The sequence below is a fragment of the Berghia stephanieae genome, chromosome 2, assembly GCF_034508935.2.
Source record: "Berghia stephanieae isolate SIO BIC M18660-M18661 chromosome 2, UCSD_Bste_1.3, whole genome shotgun sequence".
Lineage (NCBI taxonomy): Eukaryota > Metazoa > Mollusca > Gastropoda > Nudibranchia > Aeolidiidae > Berghia > Berghia stephanieae.
The window spans coordinates 68,018,595-68,044,837 of record NC_088361.1 but is presented as its reverse complement, the minus strand read 5'-3'; the positions used below and the strand labels follow the sequence as shown (position 1 = coordinate 68,044,837).

Genomic DNA, 26,243 nt, shown 5'->3' with positions numbered 1-26,243 from the left:
AAACAAAAACCCTACGTGTAAGGATGTAATAGGCATGGCGAATGCTAAAATGAATTATCTGTAAAAGGAAACAGGATTTTGCAAGTTATACATCACTTTTGCTTTTACTGCCTAAATAAAGCATTTTGTCTGTAATTGAAAATGTTAAACGTCACTCACTTTTGTGTTTGCTCTCTATTTTCCAGTTTTAACCAATAGACATTTAATATTTGATTTGAGGAAATAGCTTTCTAGCGAAGATTTTTGTCATTTAAATCTATAAACAATTTAAGATACATTTAGACAAAGGAAATATTTGAAAATTAGAGAAACATGTTATTTTTAACAAACGAAATTTAGCTGTTTTTAACGAGTGTTTATTAATTTAAATTAAATACTATCTTTTAAATATACACACAAAAGTTCGGACTAAAGGCCAGAGGTATGGCCTATCTCAATTTATCAAATTAATATATAAAGTGTTGCTATTGGTTCTTGGTTGTATATTTTTACATTTTTGTACATTTGCATATATGAATACATTGTCGCCACAGATTCTCAACTTTGTGTTTATACATTTTTATGCATGCCACGTCTGTAAACGAATTTCCATTTTTTTGGATGAATAAAGTATACATTATTATTACTATTATTATTATTATTATTATATTATTATTATTATTATTATTATTATTATTATTATTATTATTATTATTATTATTATTATTATTATTAATGTTGACTAATTTAAAGGTTTAGAAAAGTGAATATTCTTGATGAGTTCTGTCTTAACATTAAAAATAATAATTTAAATGAAATATTACGACTTTGTAAATATGAAAGATCATGGGGAACATGTTACCATATGGCAAAAGCGACTGACTATAACGGCAAATTGACCCAGTTTGACCACATCGTGCCAGAACGTTGTTTGGCTAGAAGTCATTTGATAGGTTTTAAATTTTGCGCGGATATATATAACTGGTTTAGTCTTACACTACACAATTAGAATATAGAGAGGACCTAAAGCATGATTAACCAGTTATCTACCGTAGACTTGAAAAAGACGTATTTAAAAATTTGGCCAGAACGCGCGTCCTTCACCAATCAATTGATTTAAATAATCCTCATCTTGGCAACAACAACAAAAACTCTCAAACTTGGAATTTCGCGAAGAGTACTGTTAACTTTCTCACGGATAGTGGATTTAATTATGCAATACGATTAGGTCAACCGGCATGCACTACTGTATTTGATTAGTTCATTTGAATGCCATCCCAAATACATACTTGTCATCTACTCAATACCCAACCAAAGGGAATGCACAATTTACACTTCCATAACGTCGAATGCATGGTTAATCAAAGACAACTGAATCAATGAAAACGTTGATACCATGCCTTTGAAAAGAAAAAGATAATCAAACTTTAAAATATTCAAAACATGTTCACATTGTTTAGATTGTTGCTGTTAACACTATCATAATCAAGCAAACGTCATTTACTCATAGTGCATATTGTCATAAAACAATATTGAAAATAAACGTTGTCCAAACCGTTAGCAAACGCCGAACCTTTAGAAAACAATACATTCCAAGTTGCATTGAGTTTACCGATATATTGATGGACATGTAACTATCTACAATTATAACCAGATAGATAATGGAAAAAAAAGTATAATTTGTAAGACATTCAGGATGGACGTTGGAAGATAATCTAAGATATATTAGAATTGGAAATCGCTTTACTCTCTCCTTACCGGCTATTTTCCGGATTGTCCCTAAAACTTCACACCCAACCTATCCAAAATTAGATTTATTTCACTCAAACACAAAAACTGTTTGTTCTTGCTATACAATTTTTTTTTCTGCTAAACGATCTCTTCAACACAGTGTTAATATACTTTTACTATAACAAACATTTTTGTTCAAATATTATGATGTCCCAAAGAAATCAGAATGAGAACAATGTTGACTGCATCGTAACGAATATGGTAAGGAGAGGGTTAAAACGTTTGGAGTCCCTTCAAGTTTTGAAAGAGGAGTATAGGAACGTTGTCACCCCCTGCCCCCCCCCCCTCTTCATTTGCAATATTTTTCCTCCCTTCATCCGTTTCCTAGATGACATCGATCAGTCGTTAGACCATCCGAATTACAACCAAAGGGACTGGTTTGACTTCGTATCTCGTTTTAAAATGTTCCCCCCTCCCCTTTACCATTTATTTATCACAGTAAAGCAATAATTTGATAATTGGGTGTAAAAGGGAACAAGAGTCCTGAACTTACAACTTCTTTGCTTCGCTTGTCAGCAATGGCAGCCACATATATTACTTACTTCAATAATAAGCTCAATGTGTTTCCAGAGTGTAGAAAATCTCTTAAATCGGGGTGACATTTCTTTATGTAAATCGCATATAACAGATACACACACACACACACACACATATATATATATATATAATATATATATATATATATATATATATATATATATATATATATATATATATATATATATATATAAAATACGTGCGACGCTACCCCCAATTATGCTATTATATATTCTCTGTTACGATTATTAGCTGTCATTGTTTTGCCAGTTAAACGTTATTTTCAATGATTGAATGCATGGCAACGAATCCAAACTAAAAGCCTTCCTCCAAACATTACTCACCAATGTGCCATCTGTATTTTTTCATAGAATACACTTTATATAATTGTCAGAGTACGAAATATGAATAAAATTTGAACTTCATTCAATAAAACATTCTATGCTCCATATCGGGTATGTGGTCTTGTGGTATGACACTAGCTTTCGGATCGGAAGATCCTGGGTTCGAGTCTCGCACGGCGCATAGTTGACTCCTTGGAAAATGTTATTTACTCACATTCTCTCGCCGTACTCAGGTGTAATATGAGTACCTGTCGTTAACAGTGTTTTTTAATGTTGGAAAAAATTGTAGGGCATCATGTCTCGTCCACATGTTACGTGTTGCTCTTGGTCAGGGATCCTATGTAAAGAGATTGAGCACGTTTAGTGGATATTGCGGGGGAGGAAAAAGAAAAGCCATGTTGCAAATGAAATGGAGTACCCTCGAATGTACACGTAAAAATGTTAATACGCGTAATGCGTTCAGTAGGAAATAGGGATTAACTTACATCATATTTGCATTAGTGCGAAATCTCATCCAGGATCCACATGGATACGCACTCTGTGTCCGCGGAAATTAATTCCGTTTCTGTTACATAATGTTGACTTAGTCGAGACAGCACACGTTTCGTCTCTTCGGCGGAATAAAAGGAACATGAATCCGAACTTTTTACTCACATTTCATTTCCAGATAATGCAATAGGAAAACGAGCCAAAAGTAAATTACGGGATAATGAATTGGTATTTCCGCCCCAGGAAGTAAGTCTACGATTTTAAACGTGGATAGTGGTCTTTGGGGGGGGGGGGGCGAAGTGGTCGAGTGGTTAATGCATTGCACGGTCACCCGGAAGGTTCCGGATTCGAGCCCTGTTTCAGGCACTTTCGTTTTTGTTTTTTTTTTTTTGTTTTGTTGTTTTGTTGTTTTTTTTTGTTTGTTGGTTTTTGTTGTTTTGTTTTGTTTTTGTTTTTTTTTGGGGGGGGGGGGGGGGGGGGGGGGAGGCAAGAGTATCAACCCCCAAATTGCTCACTTGGACAACATAGGTGATTCCTGTTGACATCAAACATCATGTTTGATGAATTATCTAGATTCCTTCGTGGAATGCCTAGGCGACGGCATCTTATGATGTCGTGGCGGAAAGGAATTCTTTTTAAAAATTTATAGTGGTCCTTGACTGAAGTTTATGAACTGCAAATGGGTTATCAGCTGAAGTAGCCATTTTGCCGGGGATGTTTGGGTCCAGGATCATCCGGATTACATACAAACTCGTCTCAAAAAGTGTCTATTCGGCTCCAGAACTAATCTGCATCTATAATACAGAGGAAATACTCTGCAAAGGGATTCTCTCCTGCCAAACCGACACAAAATAATCCAATCCCAAGATAGATGGATAGGAGTAAGCATAGATAATATGCACCAAAATTAACTCCCTTTGCTGCTTTCGATGATGGATAACTTCCAGATCATACAATATTTCACATGACTCCCGCCCTTCCAAATCTCTCTCTCTCTCTCTCTCTCTCTCCTATATATATATATATATATATATATATATATATATATATATAATATATATATATATAATATATCATAAATATAATATATATATTATATATATATAGTATATGTCCTGACAAAAAGTGTGAGTGTCCTTCATTATTATTTTATTATATATATATATATATATATATATATATATATATATATATATATATATATATATATATATATATAAAACGTTCAATTTATCCCTCTTTGTATGGGTGTGAGAAACTGTGGCTGAGTCTCTTTTCCTTCGTGTGTGGTTGTATGCAATTTTGTCGCTTACTCTCTTCATTGTGGCATCAATCAAGTTAAACGCCTCATTTCATTTTCTTACTTATCAGTTATAATTCCTGATACAATCATATTTAAAACCATCAATAATCCGTGCTCAGTAAATCGTTTTGACAAGATTGTAACTTTCTTCAGACACCAAGAAACCATCTCTCTCTCCCTCTCTCTCTCTCTCTCTCTCTCTCTCTCTCTCTCTCTCTCTCTCTCTCTCTCTCTCTCTCTTCTTTCTTCTCCTCCCTCTTACGTGCATAGAAAAATATTCTTAACAGACGTGTGGTCAATAGATCAGGAATATTTCTTTTTGATAAGGTGAAGTTGACAGTAGCACTTGTTTGCCACCCTTTGTAAAAGATTCTGGTTCATTGCAAAGCAACCACTCTCTGTCATCTCTAATTTAGACCCAGTGACACAATTGGCAAGAAGAGAGACTAGATTTTAAAAATCCGACTTGAATCATTTTAGTTTGCGTATGGGTCGATTACTTTTCATACTGAGCCATTAACCCACCCCCCCCCCCCCTCTCTCTCTCTCTCTCTCTCTCTCTCTCTCTCTCTCTCTCTCTCTCTCTCTCTCTCTCTCTCTCTCTCTCTCTCTCTCTCTCTCTTGTTTGTAGAGTAGAGGAATTTGTTTGCTAGACCAGAGACAATCAGAAAAACGAGCCCACATTCGCTATCACAATGAAATTCCCTCGGGCCAAGGATACAATCAAGAGTTCCTCGCCTTTTTAATTTGTCTTTTCTATCCTGGTGAAATTGTTGCCCTTTGCCAATTGATTATTCTGTAATACGTGTCGTTGAGCATACGGGATGACATTGACCTCTTAGAATTGGTGTCAGGACTCCATAGATTAGAATCAAGTAGACATAATAAGTAAGAGATTGATGTGTGTGTGGTTGGTCAAAGAAATGTCAAACCATTACTTTTTTTATATATCGATCTCGATATCTATCTAGATAATTATATATCCATCTATCAACCTATCTCTATATATCTCTGTATCTATCTATCGGCCTATCTATCATACTATCTATCTATCTCTCCTCTCTTCTCTCTATGTCTCTTCTCTCTTCTCTCTCTCTCTCTCTCTCTCTCTCTCTCTCTCTCTCTCTCTCTATCTATCTATCTATCTATCTTCATTTTTTTCTTTCTCTCTCTCTCCTTCTCTTTCTCTTTCTCTCGCCTCCTCTCTCTCTCTCTCTCTCTCTCTCTCTCTCTCTCTCTCTCTCTCTCTATATATATATATATATATATATATATATATATATATATATATATATCCCTATCTATCCCATCTTTCATCAATACAGAGTATCTCAACACTGACGTACTTTGAAAAAGAAAGTATTTAACATTTGGCCAGACAACTCGTCTTTCAAATATCGGTCGATTAAAATTACCCTTATCTGAACAAAAATTCTCAAACCTGGGACTTCACGATCAAAAGCTCTCAAACCGTGAAGTCCCAGATTTTAGAGTTTTTGGCAAAATGAGAGTCATTTTAATCGATGAATATTTGACTTTTCTTGCCAAAATTTTAAATACACGTTTTTTGCCCGAATACATCAGGACAGATATCCAATCACAATTAATTCGATGTTTGCTAATTCCTGTCATCTTGGAAACTGTGACTGCTAATTAAGTGCAAAATCTTTCAGGAAACTAATAATCAATATCGGACGCCTAATAACGTGAAATCGGAAATCATGTATGGAGCATGTTTGAATAGCTTATGACGACGGTCCTCGGTGACTCTTTATATGTTAATTTTTCTTTTTTTTTAATTGAGCTTTATATAGCGCAATACCCACTATTTTTGCTCAAAGCGCTTTACAAGGGGTCCCTGGTCAACAGCAACATTTAACATGTAGGACGGGACAGGACGCCTGTTAGGCGATGTTACAATTTTTCGGACAAAGACAACGCTGTTAACGGCCAGGTACTCATTTTACACCTGAGTACGGTTAGAGAATGTGAGTAAAGAGCCTTTTCCAAGGACTCAACTATACGCTGAGCGTGAGGCTCGAACCCAGGACCTTCCGATCCGAAAACGAGTATCATACCACTAGACCACATAGCTGCATAAGGAACACATTGTCTCAACAAAGGTATAATGTTGACAGTAATTGTTTTAACATGAGCTTTTACATGGCGCAATATCCACTAAACATGTTCAAAGTGCTTTACAATAGGTCCCTAGGCAACAGCAACACTTAACATGTAGGATGAGACATTTTACACTTTAGTACGATGAGAGAACGTGAGTAAGGAGTCTTTTCTAGAGACTCAACTACGCGCCGCCCAGAGCGGGACTCGAACCCAGGACCTTCAGATCCGAAGGCGAGTGTCATACCACAAGGCAACATTATACCGACCCTTAATTTGACTTGTAATCAATGATGAGAGTAAGATTTTTCTGTTAAACTTCAAATCTATTTTCTTATTATTTTGACCTTAAACTCAATCAATTTTCTACATCTAGTTTATTTCAAGATACACCAGCTCGAACCAGTGGGTCACAAGTAACAGACTGATTGATGTGATATAACGGCAACAGCCAAACTTCTACCTTACGCTGATCGATCTATGTGAATGTTGCCTTCCCATAACCATGGACCGTTTCCAAACCATGCTCTAAACGCCCCACTGGGCAGTATGCACCACCAGCTGCTCAGCAGTGAGTTAAAGCTCAACGTCGGTTTCCGCTTTTCTGTTATTGATGCAATGCGTTTAGGTAAAATACTCACAACACCCACCAGCAAAAATAAAAATACTAAAAACACAAAGAACTGTGTGTAACCTTAAACGTTTATAGTCGGAGTGATATAATTTATTGAGAACTTGTCACTGACGGGTTTTCTTATGATGATAACAAAGATGTGATTGAGTGACGTCAAATTCGTTCCTTCTATATTTAAGATGTTGTCTCACACTTCTAACGGACACAGGAAAAACTTATGTAGAGCGGTCTCCGCTTTAGCTTTCATAGCCACCATTGAATTCCTCTCCCTTTGAAACTCGTAAAAAAGTATTATGTTTTAGCGTGTATTTAAAGGAGTCCGTCAGAGCCATAAGGCCCATGGAGCCATAGTTTATCCAGGTTTATATAGTGCGAAACGGATAATAGCAATTGCTTGCTACCCTTTGGATTGAACACTAGTCTATCGCAAAATACTTTCCGCCAGATCTAACAGGCAGCTATCCAATCACTACTAGGAGAACAGGGTAATCAGAAAAAAGGCTAGACTTCATCCGGGATCTATCTCGGTCCCAATATCATGTGAGCTATCGATCTCCCATCCAATTTTTAATAACGTGTATTTAACATCATGAAGATCATATTGTCACTACATAACCTCTTTTTTTAAATATCGGTTTAGATTCATTAAGATTATATAATAACAATCTGGGAAATTAAACTGATATTTTACAGACCAAGAATTCTAGATTTGATTGGCCGAAGCAGAGAGAGCATGAAAAACACAGCAAACTAGTACAAACTGCAACTACTTGAGCTTTGATGAGTTTTTCTTTCATGTTTAATATTCTGATACGTTATATTTACGGTCCACTCCTCTGCTTGTCAATTTCCCATTTCGAGTTATGCATTTATTTGCATTAATACGGGAGCCATCCCTTCCGTTGACTTTGTTTTTCCCCCAGAATGTTCGTATAGTTTAACCAGTTAACTGACGTACTCTGGAAAGCACATATTTAATAATTTGGCAAGAAAACTCATCCTTCAAATATCGATCGATTTAAATGACCCTCATCTTGGCAAAAACTCTCAAATCTTGAACTTAACGAAGTCACATATTTTAGTGATTTTGCCAAGATATATATATATATATATATATATATATATATATATATATATGTGTGTGTGTGTGTGTGTGTGTGTGTGTGTGTGTGTGTGTGTGTGTGTGTGTGAGTAAAATATCGTCAAAATTATTAAACCTTAGACTTTTTTTCAGTTCTTGAAAGAAGTTTGGAGTTTAAAATATGTTGACAAATCCATGGTCATTTTAAACGACTGATAAAGTAAAAGTTTTCTGGCCAAAATGAAAAAACAAAAGATTTTTGTTGGACTACGTACGGCACCACAGCTCTCGGTCACCGACACAATGCCAAATTACGATACGAATGAGTTGGGTTGATAGCATAACTAAGCCATAAATCTGTCGCAATCAGCACGATTCTTCATTGTGATAAATAACACAAAAAGATTATTAGAAATGATTCGTTACATTAATCAAGTTGAAAGGATTTTTAACCCAATTACGTTCTCTTTTTTTATCACGTATAATTTTATGAGTTGCGTGATCTAATCACTCTCCTAACATGCACATTTACACCCAAACACAAATGATGAACGTAAAGGCGTACACATTATCTATTCTACACCCTCAACGAACGTGGGCACTTCAGAAATAGATTATATTATCATCATCCTCATCATCCCGTCGTCATCATCATAGTTACCATCATCATTTTCAGCAACATTGTCCTCATTATATATCAAATTATAGATAGTTCGAAGGCCTTTGTTATTGTTTTTGCCATCCGCGTTTGTGAGTTGTTCTCACTAAACTGTATTAACCAGACTATAAAAGTTCATGGTTACACAGAGTTTGTGTGTTGGTCCGTTATGCTTCCGGATGGCAATGTTGTGAACTCCTTGGCCAAGCGCATTCTATCTATATGACGTATGGTTGGGGGGCGGTCTCTTGTTCAATCAACAAAGAGCCTTGCTGCAAAACAAATGGTTTTCTTCACTAATGCGTGCAAAATCGATGTTTGGTTTTTGCCGTCTGTCCATTTAACAGTCGTTGGTATCGGGTCTAAATTAAAGCTGGTATATTGTGTTTTGCGATAAACCAGCGTTCTATCATAAGGCAAACAAGCAATTTTTACCGTTTGTTTCAAGCTAGAAGAACGTTTTGAATTCTAGTTTTGTAAGCCTCGTGAATCCAAATAACTTGTTTTTAAATTCAATTCATTCTGCAATATCACCTTCTCCCTGCATTTCATAGCAAGCTTATAGGCTCGAATTTTATTCCAATAGATATTCGTGAAATAGGCAGTTACTATGTTTATTACCCAATAAAAAGGACATCATTCTCTTCTGCCAGATTTTAATTGGATTCGGGTTGAGACAGAAAATAAAATACAAGACAAAAGGCGAGAGGTCGAATCTGGTCTATATCCTTGCTGGCCGGATGCTCTATCAACTGAACCGGACGAATTGCTACCTTGTAGCAAAAAGTCTGAAATTCAATCAATTGCAAAAACAATACGTATCCTCTTTGGTTCCTTCTCTAAGACAATATGATTTAAATTGTTACAACCGAGTACCTACTCGTACCGACATAATGTTTGCGATATGGGATGAACAATTTACGTTATGAGATGAAGAATTCAAATTGATATGACTTTGTCGTGTTGTAACATGACTTATTAGATACACGCACATCACATACAAAGACACACACACACACACACATATATATATATATATATATATATATATATATATATATATATATATATATATATATATATAATAAGATATATATGCGCATGTGTGTGTGTATGTGTGTAAATATAAGATATATATGCGCATGAATATATATTATATATATAAGATATATATGCGCATGTGTGTGTGTGTGTGTGTGATGGAATGATTCTATACGAATTAGTAGCGTTCCTTTTCTCAGCAACGGTGTTCGAGATCAAGACCAGTTCCTAGAACCGGGGCTCAGATTGTATAAAGATATATTTTCGTATAATATATTGTGAGAGGAAGGGAGAGGTGGGGGAGATCATGTTATCAGATCGACTTTTGTGCAACGTTATCTCTTACAAATATGAAGTAACAACGGATTGAATAAACTCCAGTCCATGATCAGAATTCCTTTCAATGACTCTTTTTTTATCTCTTGATTCAAGCAGGTTAGCAAATGGATTGCATTGTTTGTGGCCAGAAATGGCGTTATCGGGCGAGTACATCAAGCTAAATGGTTTGCTACAATCAGGAAATGAAAGAACGTGACGATGATTATGTAAAGTGATGGCGTGTAAATAAACCTTATATAGATAGTTCGAAGATGACGTCACCCGGGTCTTTGTTATTGTTTTTTTGCCATCCGCGTTTATGAGTAATGCTCACTGAACTGTATTTACCAGACTATAAATGTTCATGGATATACAATTTTGTGTGTTGGTCCGTTATACTTCCGGATGGCAATGTTATGAGCTTCTTAGCCAAGCGCATACTATCTATATAGAGAAGCCATTCCATTCCATTTATATGATTAATTAAACTTGTTGAAATTAATTGGGAGTAAAGGAACCTGATAGAAATGCTTTTTAAATTCATTTAAAACCCTATGAGTTTCTGGAGTTTAAGCCCAGTCTGCATAACACGGATAGTATCAATTGCTTTCTGCCCGTTGGATAAAACGGTAAGTTGCCATTTAATTTGTTTTGGGGTCTTTTTGCCTCAGATTTTACCTAGATATATCAACGCGCCTAAAAATGGCTGAACTTGGAATCTGGTCTGGTCCAATTCAATTCAGTAGTCTGATGTCACGCCGCCCGGCAACGGCGGCCATCTGGGTTCTAAACAAAGAAAATCATTACTTTTTATTCTTCATGCTGGCTAGAACTTTTCATATGCCTTGTGATCAGAATGTGTAAAAGTCAAAACATGATCAACTTTATGTGTCTTTTTTCCTCTGGATACGCTTTTATGCTCGCCGGGGAAATATTTCATAAGGCGTCCGCCAGTGTTCCGATAGTCTAGACCCAGTGTTACTAAGTTACCATGCGTCATTAGGAAGGAAGTGACGTTATAACTGTTGAAGAGTATTGGTCCGATTATAATCGAGTGTACTAACACGTAATTGAGCTTATACGGTTTATCAGCTCAATAGGATTCAATTGTCTGACGTCACGTCCGCCCAGCAATGAGTAGCTTGGTTCTAAACAAAGAAAATCGGTATTTTTTATTCTTCATGCTGGCTAGAACTTTTTCACATGTCATGTGATCAGAATATAACCAGGGAAGTGACGTCCCTACTGTTGAGCCTATTACAATAATAGATAAAATTAAATATTTGCACTAATACATTACTCTTTTGTTCAAACGAGGTGATTTTAAGATATCCACGGGTCAATCTCAAGACAAAATGACATAATATTATTTATTTTGTTATTCTTCCTGGCACATTATAATAAATATAAATATTAACATAGTATGCGACTATGTGGTCTTGTGGTATGACACTCGCTTTCGGATCGGAAGGTCCTGGACTCGAGCCTCGCTCGGCATATAGTTGAGTCCTTCGAAAAGGTTCTTTACTCACATTCTCTCACCGTATTCATGTGTAAAGTGATTACCTGGCCGTTAACAGCGTTGTCTCTGTCGGAGAAAAAAATATATTATCGCCAAACTGACGTCATCTCTCATTCTACGTGTTAATTGTTAAGCGCTTTGAGTACGTTATATAAACGCTCATTTTTAAACTTTTTAAAATATAATATATGCTGTATATATATATGCATATATTTTTTAATGCCTTTTCCGCAACGACATCATAAGATATCGTCGCCCAGGCATTCCACGAAGGAATATAGATAACTCATCAAACAAGATGTCTGATGTCAACAGGAATCACCCAAGTTGTCCAAGTGAGCAAATTGGGGGCTAATAATCTTGCTCAAGGAAAAAAACGAAAGTGCCTGAAGCGGGGCGCGAACCCGGGTCCTTCCGGGTCACAGTGCAATGCCTTAACCACTCGGCCACTCTATTCCGACGGATTGATCATGCACACTGTGCTTCAGATTGTTTTATCTATTCCACTAGCAGGTTATATTGGACCATCTTTCCATATCAATATTATTAAATTATAGTGACTAATAGTGTATAGATGAGATTCATGAATACTCCAGATATAGAAGGAACGAAATTGACGGCACTCAGCTCTTTGTTATTGATTTAGACAGCCATTTTGGTGATTAGTTCTCATTAATCATTAAATTATATCTGTCAGACTATAGATAGAACGAAGTTGACGTCACTCGGGTCTTTCTTATTGTGTTTTTCCATCCATGTTTTTTTAATAATTCTCACTAAACTGTGTTAACCAGACTAAAAAAGTTCATGGTTACACATACTTTTATGTGTTGGTCTTTTATATTTCCGGTGGCAATGTTGTGAGTTTCTTATCCAATTGCACACTATCTCTAAACATTCAAGGTTATAGATAGTATGCGCTTGGCTGAGAACTCACAAAATTGCCATCCGGAAGTATAAGGGACCAATACATAAAACTATGTGTAACCATGAATTTTATAGTCTGGTTAATACAGTTTAATGAGAATTACTCATAAACGCGGATGGCAAAAAACAGTAACAAAGACCTGGGTGACGTCAACTTCGTTCTATCTATACACATTTTTGTGTATTGGTATGTTATATCCTGCTGTTTTTGCTCCCCATCTTTTAAAACCGTACATCATAGTTTGTGGAGGTACGTGCAAAGGTGTGGTACTACGGCAGTTATGATGATGATTTTAAGCCTTAATGGGGTCCTGATAGCTAAGTAGAACACTGGTTTCACACATATTCAATCCGCGGAAGTCCATATTTTCCCCATCCATCTATAGTTAATGGGTAGTTGGAGCAGCTAGATCTGGCGGAAAGTACTTTGCATATTACCGTACTATCTAGAAGGTAGCAAGTAGTTGCTATTATCTGTTTAACGCTATGTGCGGCTATGTGGTCTAGTGGTATGACACTCGCTTTCGGATCGGAAGGTCCTGGGTTCGAGCCTCGCTCGGCGCATAGTTGAGTCCTTGGAAAAGACTCTTTACTCACATTCTCTCACCGTACTCAGGTGTAAAATGAGTACCTGGCCGTTAACAGCGTTGTCTTTGTCCGAAAAATTGTAATAGGCGTCATGTCTCGTCCTACATGTTAAATGTTGCTGTTGACCAGGGACCCCTTGTAAAGCGCATTGAGCACGTTAAGTGGATATTGCGCTATATAAATGCTCAATTTTTTTAATTTTTTTTAATAGAAATCCGAATAAACTCCAGCACCACTATTGGCTCTGAAGGACTTCTTTTTTAGCCCTTTTACTCAGACATCATATCATAATTTGTATTACTTGTTTCTTTGTTTTGTTCCCTCTGTGCAATGTAAATAAATGTTATCTTTCTTTACCCAAACCCCTTGATAGCTTTATAATGAGTGCAGTGTGGCATTGATACCAAACAGCGTCTGACATAAGGGAGAGAAGCGCGAATAGCTCTCATTAGCATAAAAAAACTCACTACCAGTTATTGACTCCTTCCTTCTAGGGACTTACCGTATTTATATGCATGGAAATTCGTGATGTTGTTGCGAATGGGGAAATTATCCCATAGGGTGTCTTAGAATACTCAAAGGCCTTAAGCATCGTAATGAGGGGTCTCTCTAACATTATCAGACAACGCGTCATTATATAAATATAAATATTGTCTTCTCTCGACTCCACCTCCACCTCATCTCTCCTCCTCCTCCTCCTCCTCCTCCTCCTCCTCCTCCTCCTCCTCCTCCTCCTCCTCCTCCTCCTCCTCCTCCTCCTCCTCCTTTCATCCTTCTCTTACTCCACCTCCTACTCCTCATCCTCCTCCTCCTCATCCTCCTCCACCACCACCACCACCACCCCTCCTACTCTTATCCCGTCTTCTACCTTATTTCTACTAGTATTTCTATTACTTTTACTACTACTACTACTACTACTACTACTACTACTACTGCTGCTACTACTACTATTACGACTATTACTACTACTACTACTACTACTACTACTACTACTACTACTACTACTACTACTACTACTGCTACTACTACTACTACTACTATTGATGATGATGATGATGATGATGAAGATGATAATGATGATGTTGAGGAGGAGGAGGAGGAAGATGATGATGATGATGATGATGATGATGATGATGATGATGATGACGACGATGAATATGATGATGATACTATTATTACTACTACTTTCTCTAAACGTCTACTACGACTGCTAGTACAACTACTACTAATATTATTACTTACTGCTACCACTGCTACTACTACTACTGCGACTATTACTACTACTACTACCACTGTTATTATTATTGTTATTATTTATTGTTTTTAATTATTATTATTATTATTATTATTATTATTATTATTATTATTAAAATTATTATTATTACTATTATTATTATTATTATTATTATTATTATTATTATTATTATTATTATTATTTGGATTAATATTATTATCATTATTATTATAATCATCATCATATTCATCATCATCATCATCATCATCATCATCATCATCATCATCATCATCATCATCATCATCATCACCATCATCATCATCATCATCATCATCATCATCATTATTAGTAGTAGTAGTGGTGGTGGTAGTAGTAGTAGTAGTAGTAGTAGTAGTAGTAGTAGTAGTAGTAGTAGTAGTAGTAGTAGTAGTAGTAGTAGTAGTAGTAGTAGTAGTAGTATTGTTATCATTATTATCATTATCATCATCATCATAATTATTATCATCATCTTTATTATCAAAATTGTGTGGAGCATTATAGTTTTTGCTTGGTATACTTTATATTATTACATTCAATTTTTTTCTCATAATTCCTTTTTTCCAGAATATCCCAGCCGCTGATTAAGAGATATTTGAACATGGTTACCAACCCGTGATTGAAGGATCGAGAAAGGGTTAAGAGGCGAGTCGACTCGAAGGATATTGATCAATATCAATATGGCAACCTCGATATCCGGAAAACAGCAAAAGTCACAACCCGCCCCTCCCACTATCACCACAACAAAAGTAACTGCTGGTTCGGCTGCACCCCCGCCACCTAGTTTACAACTACTGGAGCCTCATGCGGATGGTTGTGGCGGTGATAGCGATGACGACGACGACGATATGAGAAAGAACTGTAATGAGGATATGGTACTGTCTGATCAAGGGGCTGGGTCCAGAAGACCTTCCACAGCTTCATTGTCTCGGTAATTTTACTGAACATACAAAATTGGCATATCTAATACTCTTATTTTGGTCACACTTTAGATGGTGATGATGTTGTTGGTTTTGTTGATGATGATGATGATGATGGCGATGACGTTGGTGATGATGATGATGATGATGACGATGACGTTGGTGAAGATGATGATGATGACGATGATGATGATGATGAGGATGATGACGATGATGATGACGACGACGATGATGATGATGATGACGATGATGTTGTTGATGATAATGATGACGATGACGTTAATGATAATGATGATAATGATGATGACGATGAAGATGATGATGATGATGATGAGGATGATGATGCTAAACTCTACAACCCGTGATTTTCTCTCTTTTGGAATTTTGCAACAACTCATAATTGCTTCAAGCCTGTAACAAAATTACAGACAGCCTCGCCTGTTTTGTTCCCGAAGCCCTTCAGCCGTTAAGCTTTTGTTGAAATTGAATTACTCTTGTTTGTTTCATATTATGTTCCACAAGAAATATTTAATGAGTTGGGGAAAGGTAATAAAATCAAAAAAAAAAAATCCCCTTTATTCATCCCATAGGAGAAAATTTGTTTCTAGGGTCTATTCCAGGGGAAGACTAGAATAACCCAGACGTCAGCCGAAGTGTAGCGCCGCAAATTGAGCTAGGGCGAGGTGACTTGCTCAAGGCCACAGAGCGCAGCGGCGGTTGATCGAACTCACTACCTTTCGGGTACGAAGCAAAGACCGTACCGCTGATCCACGCTGTCCCTAAATTATCTTTGTTTAAATATATCTTTATAGAAAACAGAAACCGATGCCTTGAATATTCATTACGATCATAAGATGTGCCGCTTGTGACGTTTTAAGAGATGTATATCAATATATTCGACGTTTAAGCACGATGTGGCTATTTAACAATCCGACGGTGTAGATGAAAAAATGTGTGTGGGTTGTTGGGGTGTTTGTTTTTATTCGTCTTCTTTTTTCTTTCCTTTTAAAACAAAAATCAAGACAAGTTTACATTTAGTGATATGTCGTTGTCCTAGACACGAACTTTCCTCTAGTTAACATCAGTTTCTCATTGTTATTGGTATCAAAGGATATGCTAGTAACCAAAAGGCAGTTCTAAATGTTTTTTGCACTTCCATACGGATGCAGTGTGTATAAGTAAAACATCCACAACTTCTGAGTTGCTTCTGAATCAAGTACGTTTGCTCTTTGTTTACTCCGAAATGAATGTATCATTTTTTTCTCCTCATTAATCATGTGCGTAGTATCTAAGGGTAAAGGCCGACATATATCTATTTGCAGGTCTGATAGCCCAAATTGTCATGGTCTCATTGTTGTAATGGGAAAAAAAACTCTCCAGCCGACACAAAATATTCTCCATTACAACAATGTTAAAACGAGCCCATAACTGCGTTCGGTTAACAGAACTTCAAATATGTACACGTTGGAAACGGCATATAAGAACCATTGTTCTTAAATTCTGACATTCTATTGATTCGGGTTCTTTAGTAGTAGTAGTACATGTAGTAGTAGTAGTAGTAGTAGTAGTAGTAGTAGTAGTAGTAGTAGTAGTAGTAGTAGTAGTAGTAGTAGTAGTAGTAGTAGTAGAAGTAGTGGTAGTAGTAGTAGTAGTAGTAGTAGTAGTAGTAGTAGTAGTAGTAGTAGTAGTAGTAGTAGTAGAGTAGAGTAGTAGTAGTAGTAGTAGTAGTAGTAGTAGTAGTAGTAGTAGTAGTAGTAGTAGTAGTAGTAGTAGTAGTAGTAGTAGTAGTAGAATAAGGATGGAAGTTTTTAGTACATCTGTACATTATATTACAAAAGTTGGTGATAACTTCTAAGCAGAAGTCTCCAACACCTTCCAAAATTTCTGTTTCAACAACATCAATACCTGTAGCCTTTTTCATCCTTCACTTTATCCAGTGCTGCTTCAACCTCTGACCTTACAATGTCTCATGCCTTTTAATCTGTTTTCATTGGGTATTCTCCACGTTTGTCATTGAATACGATTTTTACATAATTATTTTTTCCAAATTTTATTTACCTTTCATGCAGCTTCCAATAGTAAGTTTGTTTTGTTTTGTTTTTTTGTCATTATCTCACCATATTCAAAAGTTAAATGAGTACGTGACCGTTTATGGCAGCGTTAAAGAGTGTAATAGCGTCTTACGGACATTATATTTTATCCTATATTAGTATTACCAATGATATTTACTTTTAGATATATATATACTCGTTGGTATTACTGTTGACTAGGGACCTGTAAAGCGCCGTGAGCGCATTTAGTGCATATTGAGCAAAATAAAAGGTCAAATTCTAAGCTCACGTTTATTACACGTTTCGAAGTCTACAAAAGCTTTCTTTTTTTTTTTTCTTTTTTTTTTTTTTTTGTCAACCTTATTTATATGTTCAGAATTTTGTGACATTTCTAAATGTTAAACCAAAAAAAATCATATCTTGGTCAACATTTGTCTTGATAGCAAATTCAATATTTACATATTGCGCATTTTTAATACTCAAATCATGTTTTGTTTCCTTAAGTTTAGTATTTAAAAATCCATTTTCGATTGGGTAAATGTATCTCAATAATTAAATCATCGACACAGTGGATTTTCATTTAAATAACCTTGACACACATCCCCTTGGGAGCTGACGGGCTTAAGTAAACAAGTAACATCTATTTAGAACTGCCATTTAAACTCTTTTATAACCTAGTTTTCTCGTTTAACTAAAAGCTTTCCCAATTTATTCCAGTGCGTTAGTAGGGTTTTAACGCCAAATCGGTTTTTTGCTTACTCGGGCATATCTGTCTTGCCTCTTTGGGGCATTCCAAAATTAGCAAACTCTGATTTAGTACGGAAATTAAACTTGTCATCGGAAACTTTCATTAAGATTGATCGCCACGGGCAATTTTATGAATTACCTAGTCCCAAGTTCCAATCGCCCGACGGACGGACGGACGGACGTGACATAATTTGAAAGGTTACAATGTCACGCTACAGCCATATAATAATTTACTCTACTGTATCAAACAGATGCCCCCCCCCCCCCTCCGTCTCTTTTTCAGATTTTTTTCGCACCCTTCCCCCCCCCCCCCCCCTCCCTCCGAAACTTATTTGCAAAGCCCCCCCCCCCCTCCTTGTGACAAGTTGTTCATCTTTTATGATTTAATCCTTTTTGAAAACGATACTCTCTATGCTGTCGATTATTTTATAAGAATAATATTTGATTGAAAGAAAAGCAAACGTCATATCTCGCACGCCTAAATTAGAAAATGCCCAATATATGCACCCCCCCCCCCCTCCTTTTTTTTTTTTAAGATGGATTAGTCAACACCCCCCCCCCCCTCCCCTTTCTGTTGGTCAAATTGCACGCGCACACACACATATACACACCCCTCTTCTATTGAGGTTGATCAAAGTGCACAATCTCTCTCTCTCTCTCTCTCTCTCTCTCTCTCTCTCTCTCTCTCTCTCTCTCTCTCTCTCTCTCTCTCTCTTCTATGACTAACCTCCCCGTTCTATCAGATACACTGGAGTACTCTTCATAACACTATCACTATATCTCTTAACTTAGCTGTGAGTAAAAATGGCGAATTTGAATAATAGCGTTTTAAGCTTACATGGGGAGCAATTGGTTTATTGAAGTTGACATAATTCACCACATGAAATCAATTCAGATTCTGACGTAACGAATGGTGAAATAGGAGACGCACCAGTCACATCTGTGTTACATTCACTTTGATCATTATCACTTTTTTTTTCATTAAAGCAGCAGCTACATTGCTTCATTTGATACGTATGTATCACATGCATCATGCCTTTGTATTACATATTCAATATACAAACCAACCATGTAGCTGCTAAAGAAACAAAGAAAAAATAGTATAAGATGTAATACTTTTGTCTTTAACTGTATTTTAAACGATTCTTTAGTAACAGTCTGATAAACATGGTAGCTGAAGAATATGTGTGAATTGATTTTTGAGGATTGCAGATTGCATGGACATTGGACGTCAACCATAGTGTTTTGACAGTCCTTTACATGACATATCGATATTATCAAATTTCGCAAAAGCTTCTATGCACTGATAAAGTCCATTTTGTAAAGATTTTGGCCTCAATATTTTAATTTCATTCATGGACAGATTAAGATAACTTTCAACTTGTAAAAATTCATCATTTATGAAGTTCTAAGTTTTAAAGATTATTTTCGTAGAATTTTGGCGTCATTATATTCCATTGATTAATAAAGTTGAAGTTTTCTGGTCAATCTGGCCACATTATAGATTTATATAACTCCGAATTTTCCTGAGATTTTGATTTAAATTGCACTGTCACGTTTGCATACAAGTGTACCAGTGTTCCATAAGATTTCTCTGTGATGTCTCTATTTCCCCCCAGTTAACGACTGTTGTTCTTGCCTGACCCCATGCCATATGCCACACAATATCGCTCCCTCCACTCTCCAGTCTCTCTCTCTCTCTCTCTCTCTCTCTCTCTCTCTCTCTCTCTCTCTCTCTCTCTATCTATCTATCTATCTATCTATCTATCTATCTTTCTCTCACTCTCTCTCACTCTCTCTCTCTCTCTCTCTCTCTCTCTCTCTCTCTCTCTCTCTTTCTTTCTTTCTTTCTTTCTTTCTTTCTTTCACTCCCCCTCTCTTCTCTTCTCTTTCTTTATACAGATCATTTGGTTTTATATATATATATATATATATATATATATATATATATATATATATATATATATATATATATATATAATCAAATGATCTGTTATCGAATTTGACGAAACGGAGCAACAGTATATTTTACAATTACGATCCAATGTAGATAATATCAGACAAAAAACACAATGAGGTTTATATACAAATTGCTCATTTATAACCATCACTTCTTGAAGATTGTGCGGCGAAAAATAAAGACTTCAGAAACCCATTTGTGTCTTATTTATTTAGGCATCTAATCTCTCATCTCATCGGTTCGTTTCCATGCAAACGGATTGCAAAAATTGGAAATTGAGATAGTGGGTTTGTTAAGACACAAAGATCGTGTTAAATAGCTATTATTTTTGATAATTCAAACATAAAAATATATTATCTTGTTTTCTCTCCCTAATTCCTCCATTTTATTTTTCTCTCCACATAACTTCTACCTCCTGATGTTGAAACACACTTGGCGTATATCTTCGATATGTTCATCGAATCACGCAGCTTCCGGTCTTGCCCACAACTAGCCTCCGTTATGAACGTTTCGCAGGATTCACCTGGATGTGACATGGCTCCAATGACAGATGCAGACGGGAACATTCTTCATACAAGCCCCGTCATACACAACACCAACAACAGCAGCAACACTCTTCAGGTCGAACGTCCTCGTTTTGAAATGACGAGTACCCCAACTCCTCCATCAACACCCGGAAGCAGACGTAAAGAAATCGTTGTAACGTCAACTTACTCAGCCACAGCTCAAACAAACAGCAATGGCGCTTCTCCGTGTTCAACACCTAAACTTTCACGTCGCACCATGGGAGATTATGGTCTTGATAGAAATCTCATTCCTAGAACTGTTTCCAGTGATAGCCAAGTGACAGATGGCGCTATTTCGTCACGTGCTTTTACCAGTGAAAATTTATTAAGACTGGATGAACTTTCCTTAAAAGATTCTTTGAGTAAACGTCGTTCTTTCTATGATGACACAAGCCAAGAGGGAGACCGAGCTAGTGATGGTGACGATGCTTCCTCATTGCACCTTTGTGGTCGATATTCACAACAACAATTCCAGCTACCACACTCCGCTGACCCAAGTCATTCAAATATGAGGAATAAACATCAAACGCCACAACAAAACAGTAGTAATAGTAGCTTGTATCCTGGTGGTGAGGACGATAGCATGGATAAATGCAATCGGTGGTTGCAGGGTCTCAAATTAAGCAAATCGGATAAGATAAAGTCACGGAGTCATATTCAACTACCTGCTTTGTGATTGTAATGCCTTGAAATGACCATTAACTATTGTGCAAAATTGGAAAATATCATTTATGGATCTGGTGACACAAATTATATCGGACTTTATCTAATTGGTAAATGAGTTACGTTTCTTGACAAAGTTCTGTCTGTGGGTATATGATATATGTAACCACTAAAATTGTATTCCACCCTTTGTTATGAATGTTGGTGTTTACATTTCATGACCGTCTCTTCATAATAAATACATTGGGGTGGATTTTATGTCTTTCATCAAAGAAGCTCATAATCGCTTTCCCCGCCACGAATTTCTCAATATTGAAAACTGATCCTTTTATAATATATTGTGTCTCGTGTAAAACTGAAAACCGATGACTTTCGGTTTATGAATTGTAAAGCAGCTTCACTCTTGTGGGCATCTTCCACAGATTTCATGTCGTACTGTCTACTCCCGTTCATATACTCGAACAAAAGACATTTGTTACAAAATCTAAGAGTGTCTGTAGGGGTCAATCACTAAGTAAAAGTCAGACAAAGAATAACGAGAATAAGGGAATAAAAATAGCTTATTACCTACCACTAGTTTTCCAAATGTTCGAAGTACAACTTTCTCTAAAGCGCTACACCTGGGCCCAGTTTTATGTAAGATTTAGTTATTTACTGGTCGAGTAAATGACTAGCTAGTCTTTAGCCTAAGTGGAGCAAGAGACTAAATAAATCGGATTTCATTAACGTTTTCTAGTCTCTGACTAGATAAGCTCTTGCCTAGAAGTGGCCGTAGTAAGGATAGTGACTAATTCGGCTATTTTGAGCTGGTAATATCAAGCACTCTAGTACACGATGGCAGGTAAGATACCAGCCTTCATACTTTCAACGCAAAAGATTTCCAAAGAGGAAATTAGCAACACATCCGGAAAAGATAATACTTCGTTCCGTTTCATATTTGAACTTACTTTTGCCATGATGAATCAAATCACCGGGTATTGACTGTCGACTGATCAGACCACAATAATGTCCATGGTCGACTGTCAATTCTATATTTATGCCAATTAATATTTCATTGAAACTCAAACAAATTGAACCAAACAAACAAAACAGAAAGTGTGTTGTGATAAATCACATTATTTCAGTCAGTTACAATGCCAGCAGAAAAACTTTTGTCTCCACTATACTTTTATGGTCGTTTTTTGTTTTTGTTTTTTGTTGTTCTTTGAAACGAACCCTTCCATTTTGAATCTCCGTTCATTCGCAACTCGCCAGCCAATTAGATTAGATTCGGGTTGGGGTTTTTTTAAATAGTTTTTACTCACAAAATGTGTACTTTCGACAATCTGCACCTATCTTGCAGTTTCTTTTTTTAATCAAGTGTCAATAACACCAGTACACTTTTTGCTTCTGTCATTCAAACCGACATATTTTCCTTCCGAATCGAAGCTCTCTCAATCTAAAAATAGTTATTATCTTGTCGACGCTATGATATATCCTAGAATTTTAGTTTATGACAGTGAGTGATTTTCAAAACCCCTTAGGCTTTTAATCGCTGAGTTTAACGATTTAAAATTTTGTACAATAATAATATAGCCCAAGCTATATATATATATATATATATATATATATATATATATATATATATATATATATATATATATATATATATATATATATATATGTATATATATATATAAATATATATATATATATATGTGTGTGTGTGTGTGTGTGTGTGTGTGTGTGTGTGTATGTGTGTATAACATGTGTCGCTTTTAAACAATTTAATCCCAAACATTCTGTTAAGAATTTTTGAAATGTGTTGTGAATTCCTGTCGAAAATCAACAAGATAAACTTTACTGTATTGGGCACAATATGAACATAATATCAAAATATAGATACACATTATTAAAAAAGCAACCTAAAAAAGATGTAAATACTAAATATTTAAAGCTGATAGGTTCAAATAAATAAAAGCCTGGGTAATATAGTGTTTTAAAAAGATTCAATTTGAGAAAATCGCGTTTGAAGTTTCGGGACTGCTTTTAATGAATTTTCAAAGTACAATACAGAGACAACATATCAATTCCAGGTGAAGCCCCCCCCCCCCCCCCCCCCCCAACACACACACACACACATACACACACACGCACACACACATTCTCTTAATTCAGTTCGCGACAAGAAATATACAGGTTGTCCATAAAGTCTTTAGCTGATTTCAAAGACTTATTATTCTACAAACCTTATAGATATTTGCAACTGGTTTGACCCATCTTCTAGAGAAAAGCCATGCCTTTATTTCCATTCGCCTTTGACCCACATTATATCGCAATATTTACCAAAATCAATATGAACTTAAAGACCTCATTTTTCTCCCCTTCTATTCCGGAATCACAAGTGCGAGCATGATCAATCTCTCATTAGGCTTCTCAGCAAACTTAGATTCTATTTATTTTAACAAGTTGTTTTCCTGTAATTGTCTGCCAAACTGAGCTATAAAAGGCTGTAGAGCTACCTTGACTGATTTTGTTTCATACAATCACATTACACAAAGAAAAATTTGTGTCGCACTTTACCATTCCCAAATAGGAGAGAAAAACGATGCCTTATAGAATCCCGTTGATTTTGCTAAATTCGGTGATGTAACGCGGGTTAATGACTAATGGGAATAAATATATGGCTTTTCTTTAGAAGATGGCAAAAACCAAAATGCAAATATCTATTACGGCTTTAGAATAATAAGTCTTTAATATCAAGGAAAGACTTTATGGACACAATGTATTTTTCGTGATGAAAAATGATGCCTTAAATTCTTTTCGGAATTTCTCCAAATTAGAATCCAATTCTTTCCTTATTTTAATCTACAATAACATGATTTTATCGCTTATCATATTATGTCTTCTGCGTGCCACATACCGCGCAAAGTATAGTTTATTTAAATCAAGAGATTTTTTGAATGTATTCCCAAACACTCCTCTCAAGACAATGGAATGCACCCGTGGCATGGATTTTTGGCCAAGTAAGAGTTGTCAGATGGTTTTATTGAGCTTAGATTCAAGTTAAACATTTCTAAATAGATTGGCGTAAGTGGGATGTTGGATCTATTTATTTACTAAGCTTCGTTTGTATTCTCATTGAAATAGTTTAAAAGGGTTATTGATTCAATTTCCAAAAGAATAATTGGATATTGGTTCATTTAACACGCTCAAAATCAATTGTGCAGCTTTCAAAATGATCATTCGTAAAAAAAAAAAAAGAAATCTCAGAATATCCATTGTCACCCGATGACTAAATCCGTGAAAGGTTTGATTTAATAGCTGTTAACTTCTCAGTTCACTTTAAAATGACATCAGAAGATTTATTATCAAAATCAGCAGCAGCATCATCTTCTTCACAACCGTCATCATCATTATAATCATCATAGCCGTTATCATTGTAACATCATTATAATCAGGAAAGAGGGTTTATATCATCCATTGTGTAAATTGGTAAATCGAATTTGAAAAATATGGTGTGAGATGACAAAATAATGATAATTATCAACATCGTCATCATCATCATCATCATCATCATCATCATCACCATCATCATCATCATCATCATCATCATCATCATCATCATCATCATCATCATCTTCCTCACAAATGTCTGCATCAACACCATCATCATTATTTTTATTGTCAGTATCAAAAGTTTGTTCTCATCAATGCCCACGCATGACAACAATAACCATCAGGGCAACAATGACAATAGCAAAATACATTGATGTTAGTATTATAGTTCGTTTTAAAGTTAAGAGCACGCCTTTTCCTCAAATTCCCATAGACCATTGGCAGATTTATGTAATATTTTGCATGCAATCTAAGATTCTTTTTAAAAAATAATATTGCGAATCTAAAGGATGAGGTCAGCATTTCTAGTCTAGACGTCTATATCGGTTTTTGTGTAGTCTCGATTTCCTTTGATGTTGGCGGTGTTTTCATTTAATCACATACAAATAACATAAGTTTACCGTCATGACTATAACAATGTGAAATTAAATGAAAGCTTCAATTTAATATACGAAAACTGATAAAATGGAAGTTTCGGGTTTCCCCTTTATCAACAAAACAGGATAAATGAAACACCACAGACGAATGCGATAATGTTGTAGTGGCGTTGTTAAGATGAATAAACAAAAACATTGATGGGGCAGGAAATAAAATGCTCCTTTGTAAGGAAGCACGAATTAAAATAGAGCAATAGATATTTACAATATGACAATATATTATTTTAAGTAGTGTAGAGGGCCGGTAATTAAGAAGTGTAGCACAGCACAGTTAATGTGATGGTCCATGACCCTCGGGCCCCACAGCCATGTTTATGTTTTTATCTTTTTTATATGTAACATTGGCAATTTTAATGCTGTGGAATAGACATCTTCATTTGGCTTCATTTTCGAAATAGTTAAAATGCCTAATACTAATAGTAATGTTTTGATCTGTGGTGATTTTACCTTTCTAAATCCATCGTTTTAAATTATTTCAAAGAAAGACAATACGCATCTGAAAATTGTGAAGTTTATGATGAGGGTGAAATGTTGTATATTCATCTTTTTTTTTCGTCATCTTCTGAAAGGATGAGTTTAACTGCTTTACATAATATGATATGTGTTCAATGGGTACTGTAAAGCGACGTAAGTTTTGAGTTTTTCTTGTGTTTTTCAAATGGTGTTAATAAACTAACCTTCTAATACCAAAGAATTGAT

General features: G+C 35.8%; 1 protein-coding gene across 1 annotated transcript in view; it reads left to right on the top strand.

Moving 5' to 3' along the window:
- Positions 1-23,074, top strand: part of LOC144963708 (uncharacterized) — a 45,225-nt gene extending 22,151 nt beyond the window's left edge. The window contains exons 2-3 of the mRNA XM_078897661.1: positions 15,171-15,534; positions 20,752-23,074. Of these exons, the coding sequence (XP_078753787.1) occupies positions 15,284-15,534; positions 20,752-21,523 (1,023 nt within the window). The 5' untranslated portion in view covers positions 15,171-15,283 and the 3' untranslated portion in view covers positions 21,524-23,074. The remainder of the gene's footprint in view (positions 1-15,170; positions 15,535-20,751) is intronic.
- Positions 23,075-26,243: the final 3,169 nt, after the last annotated feature.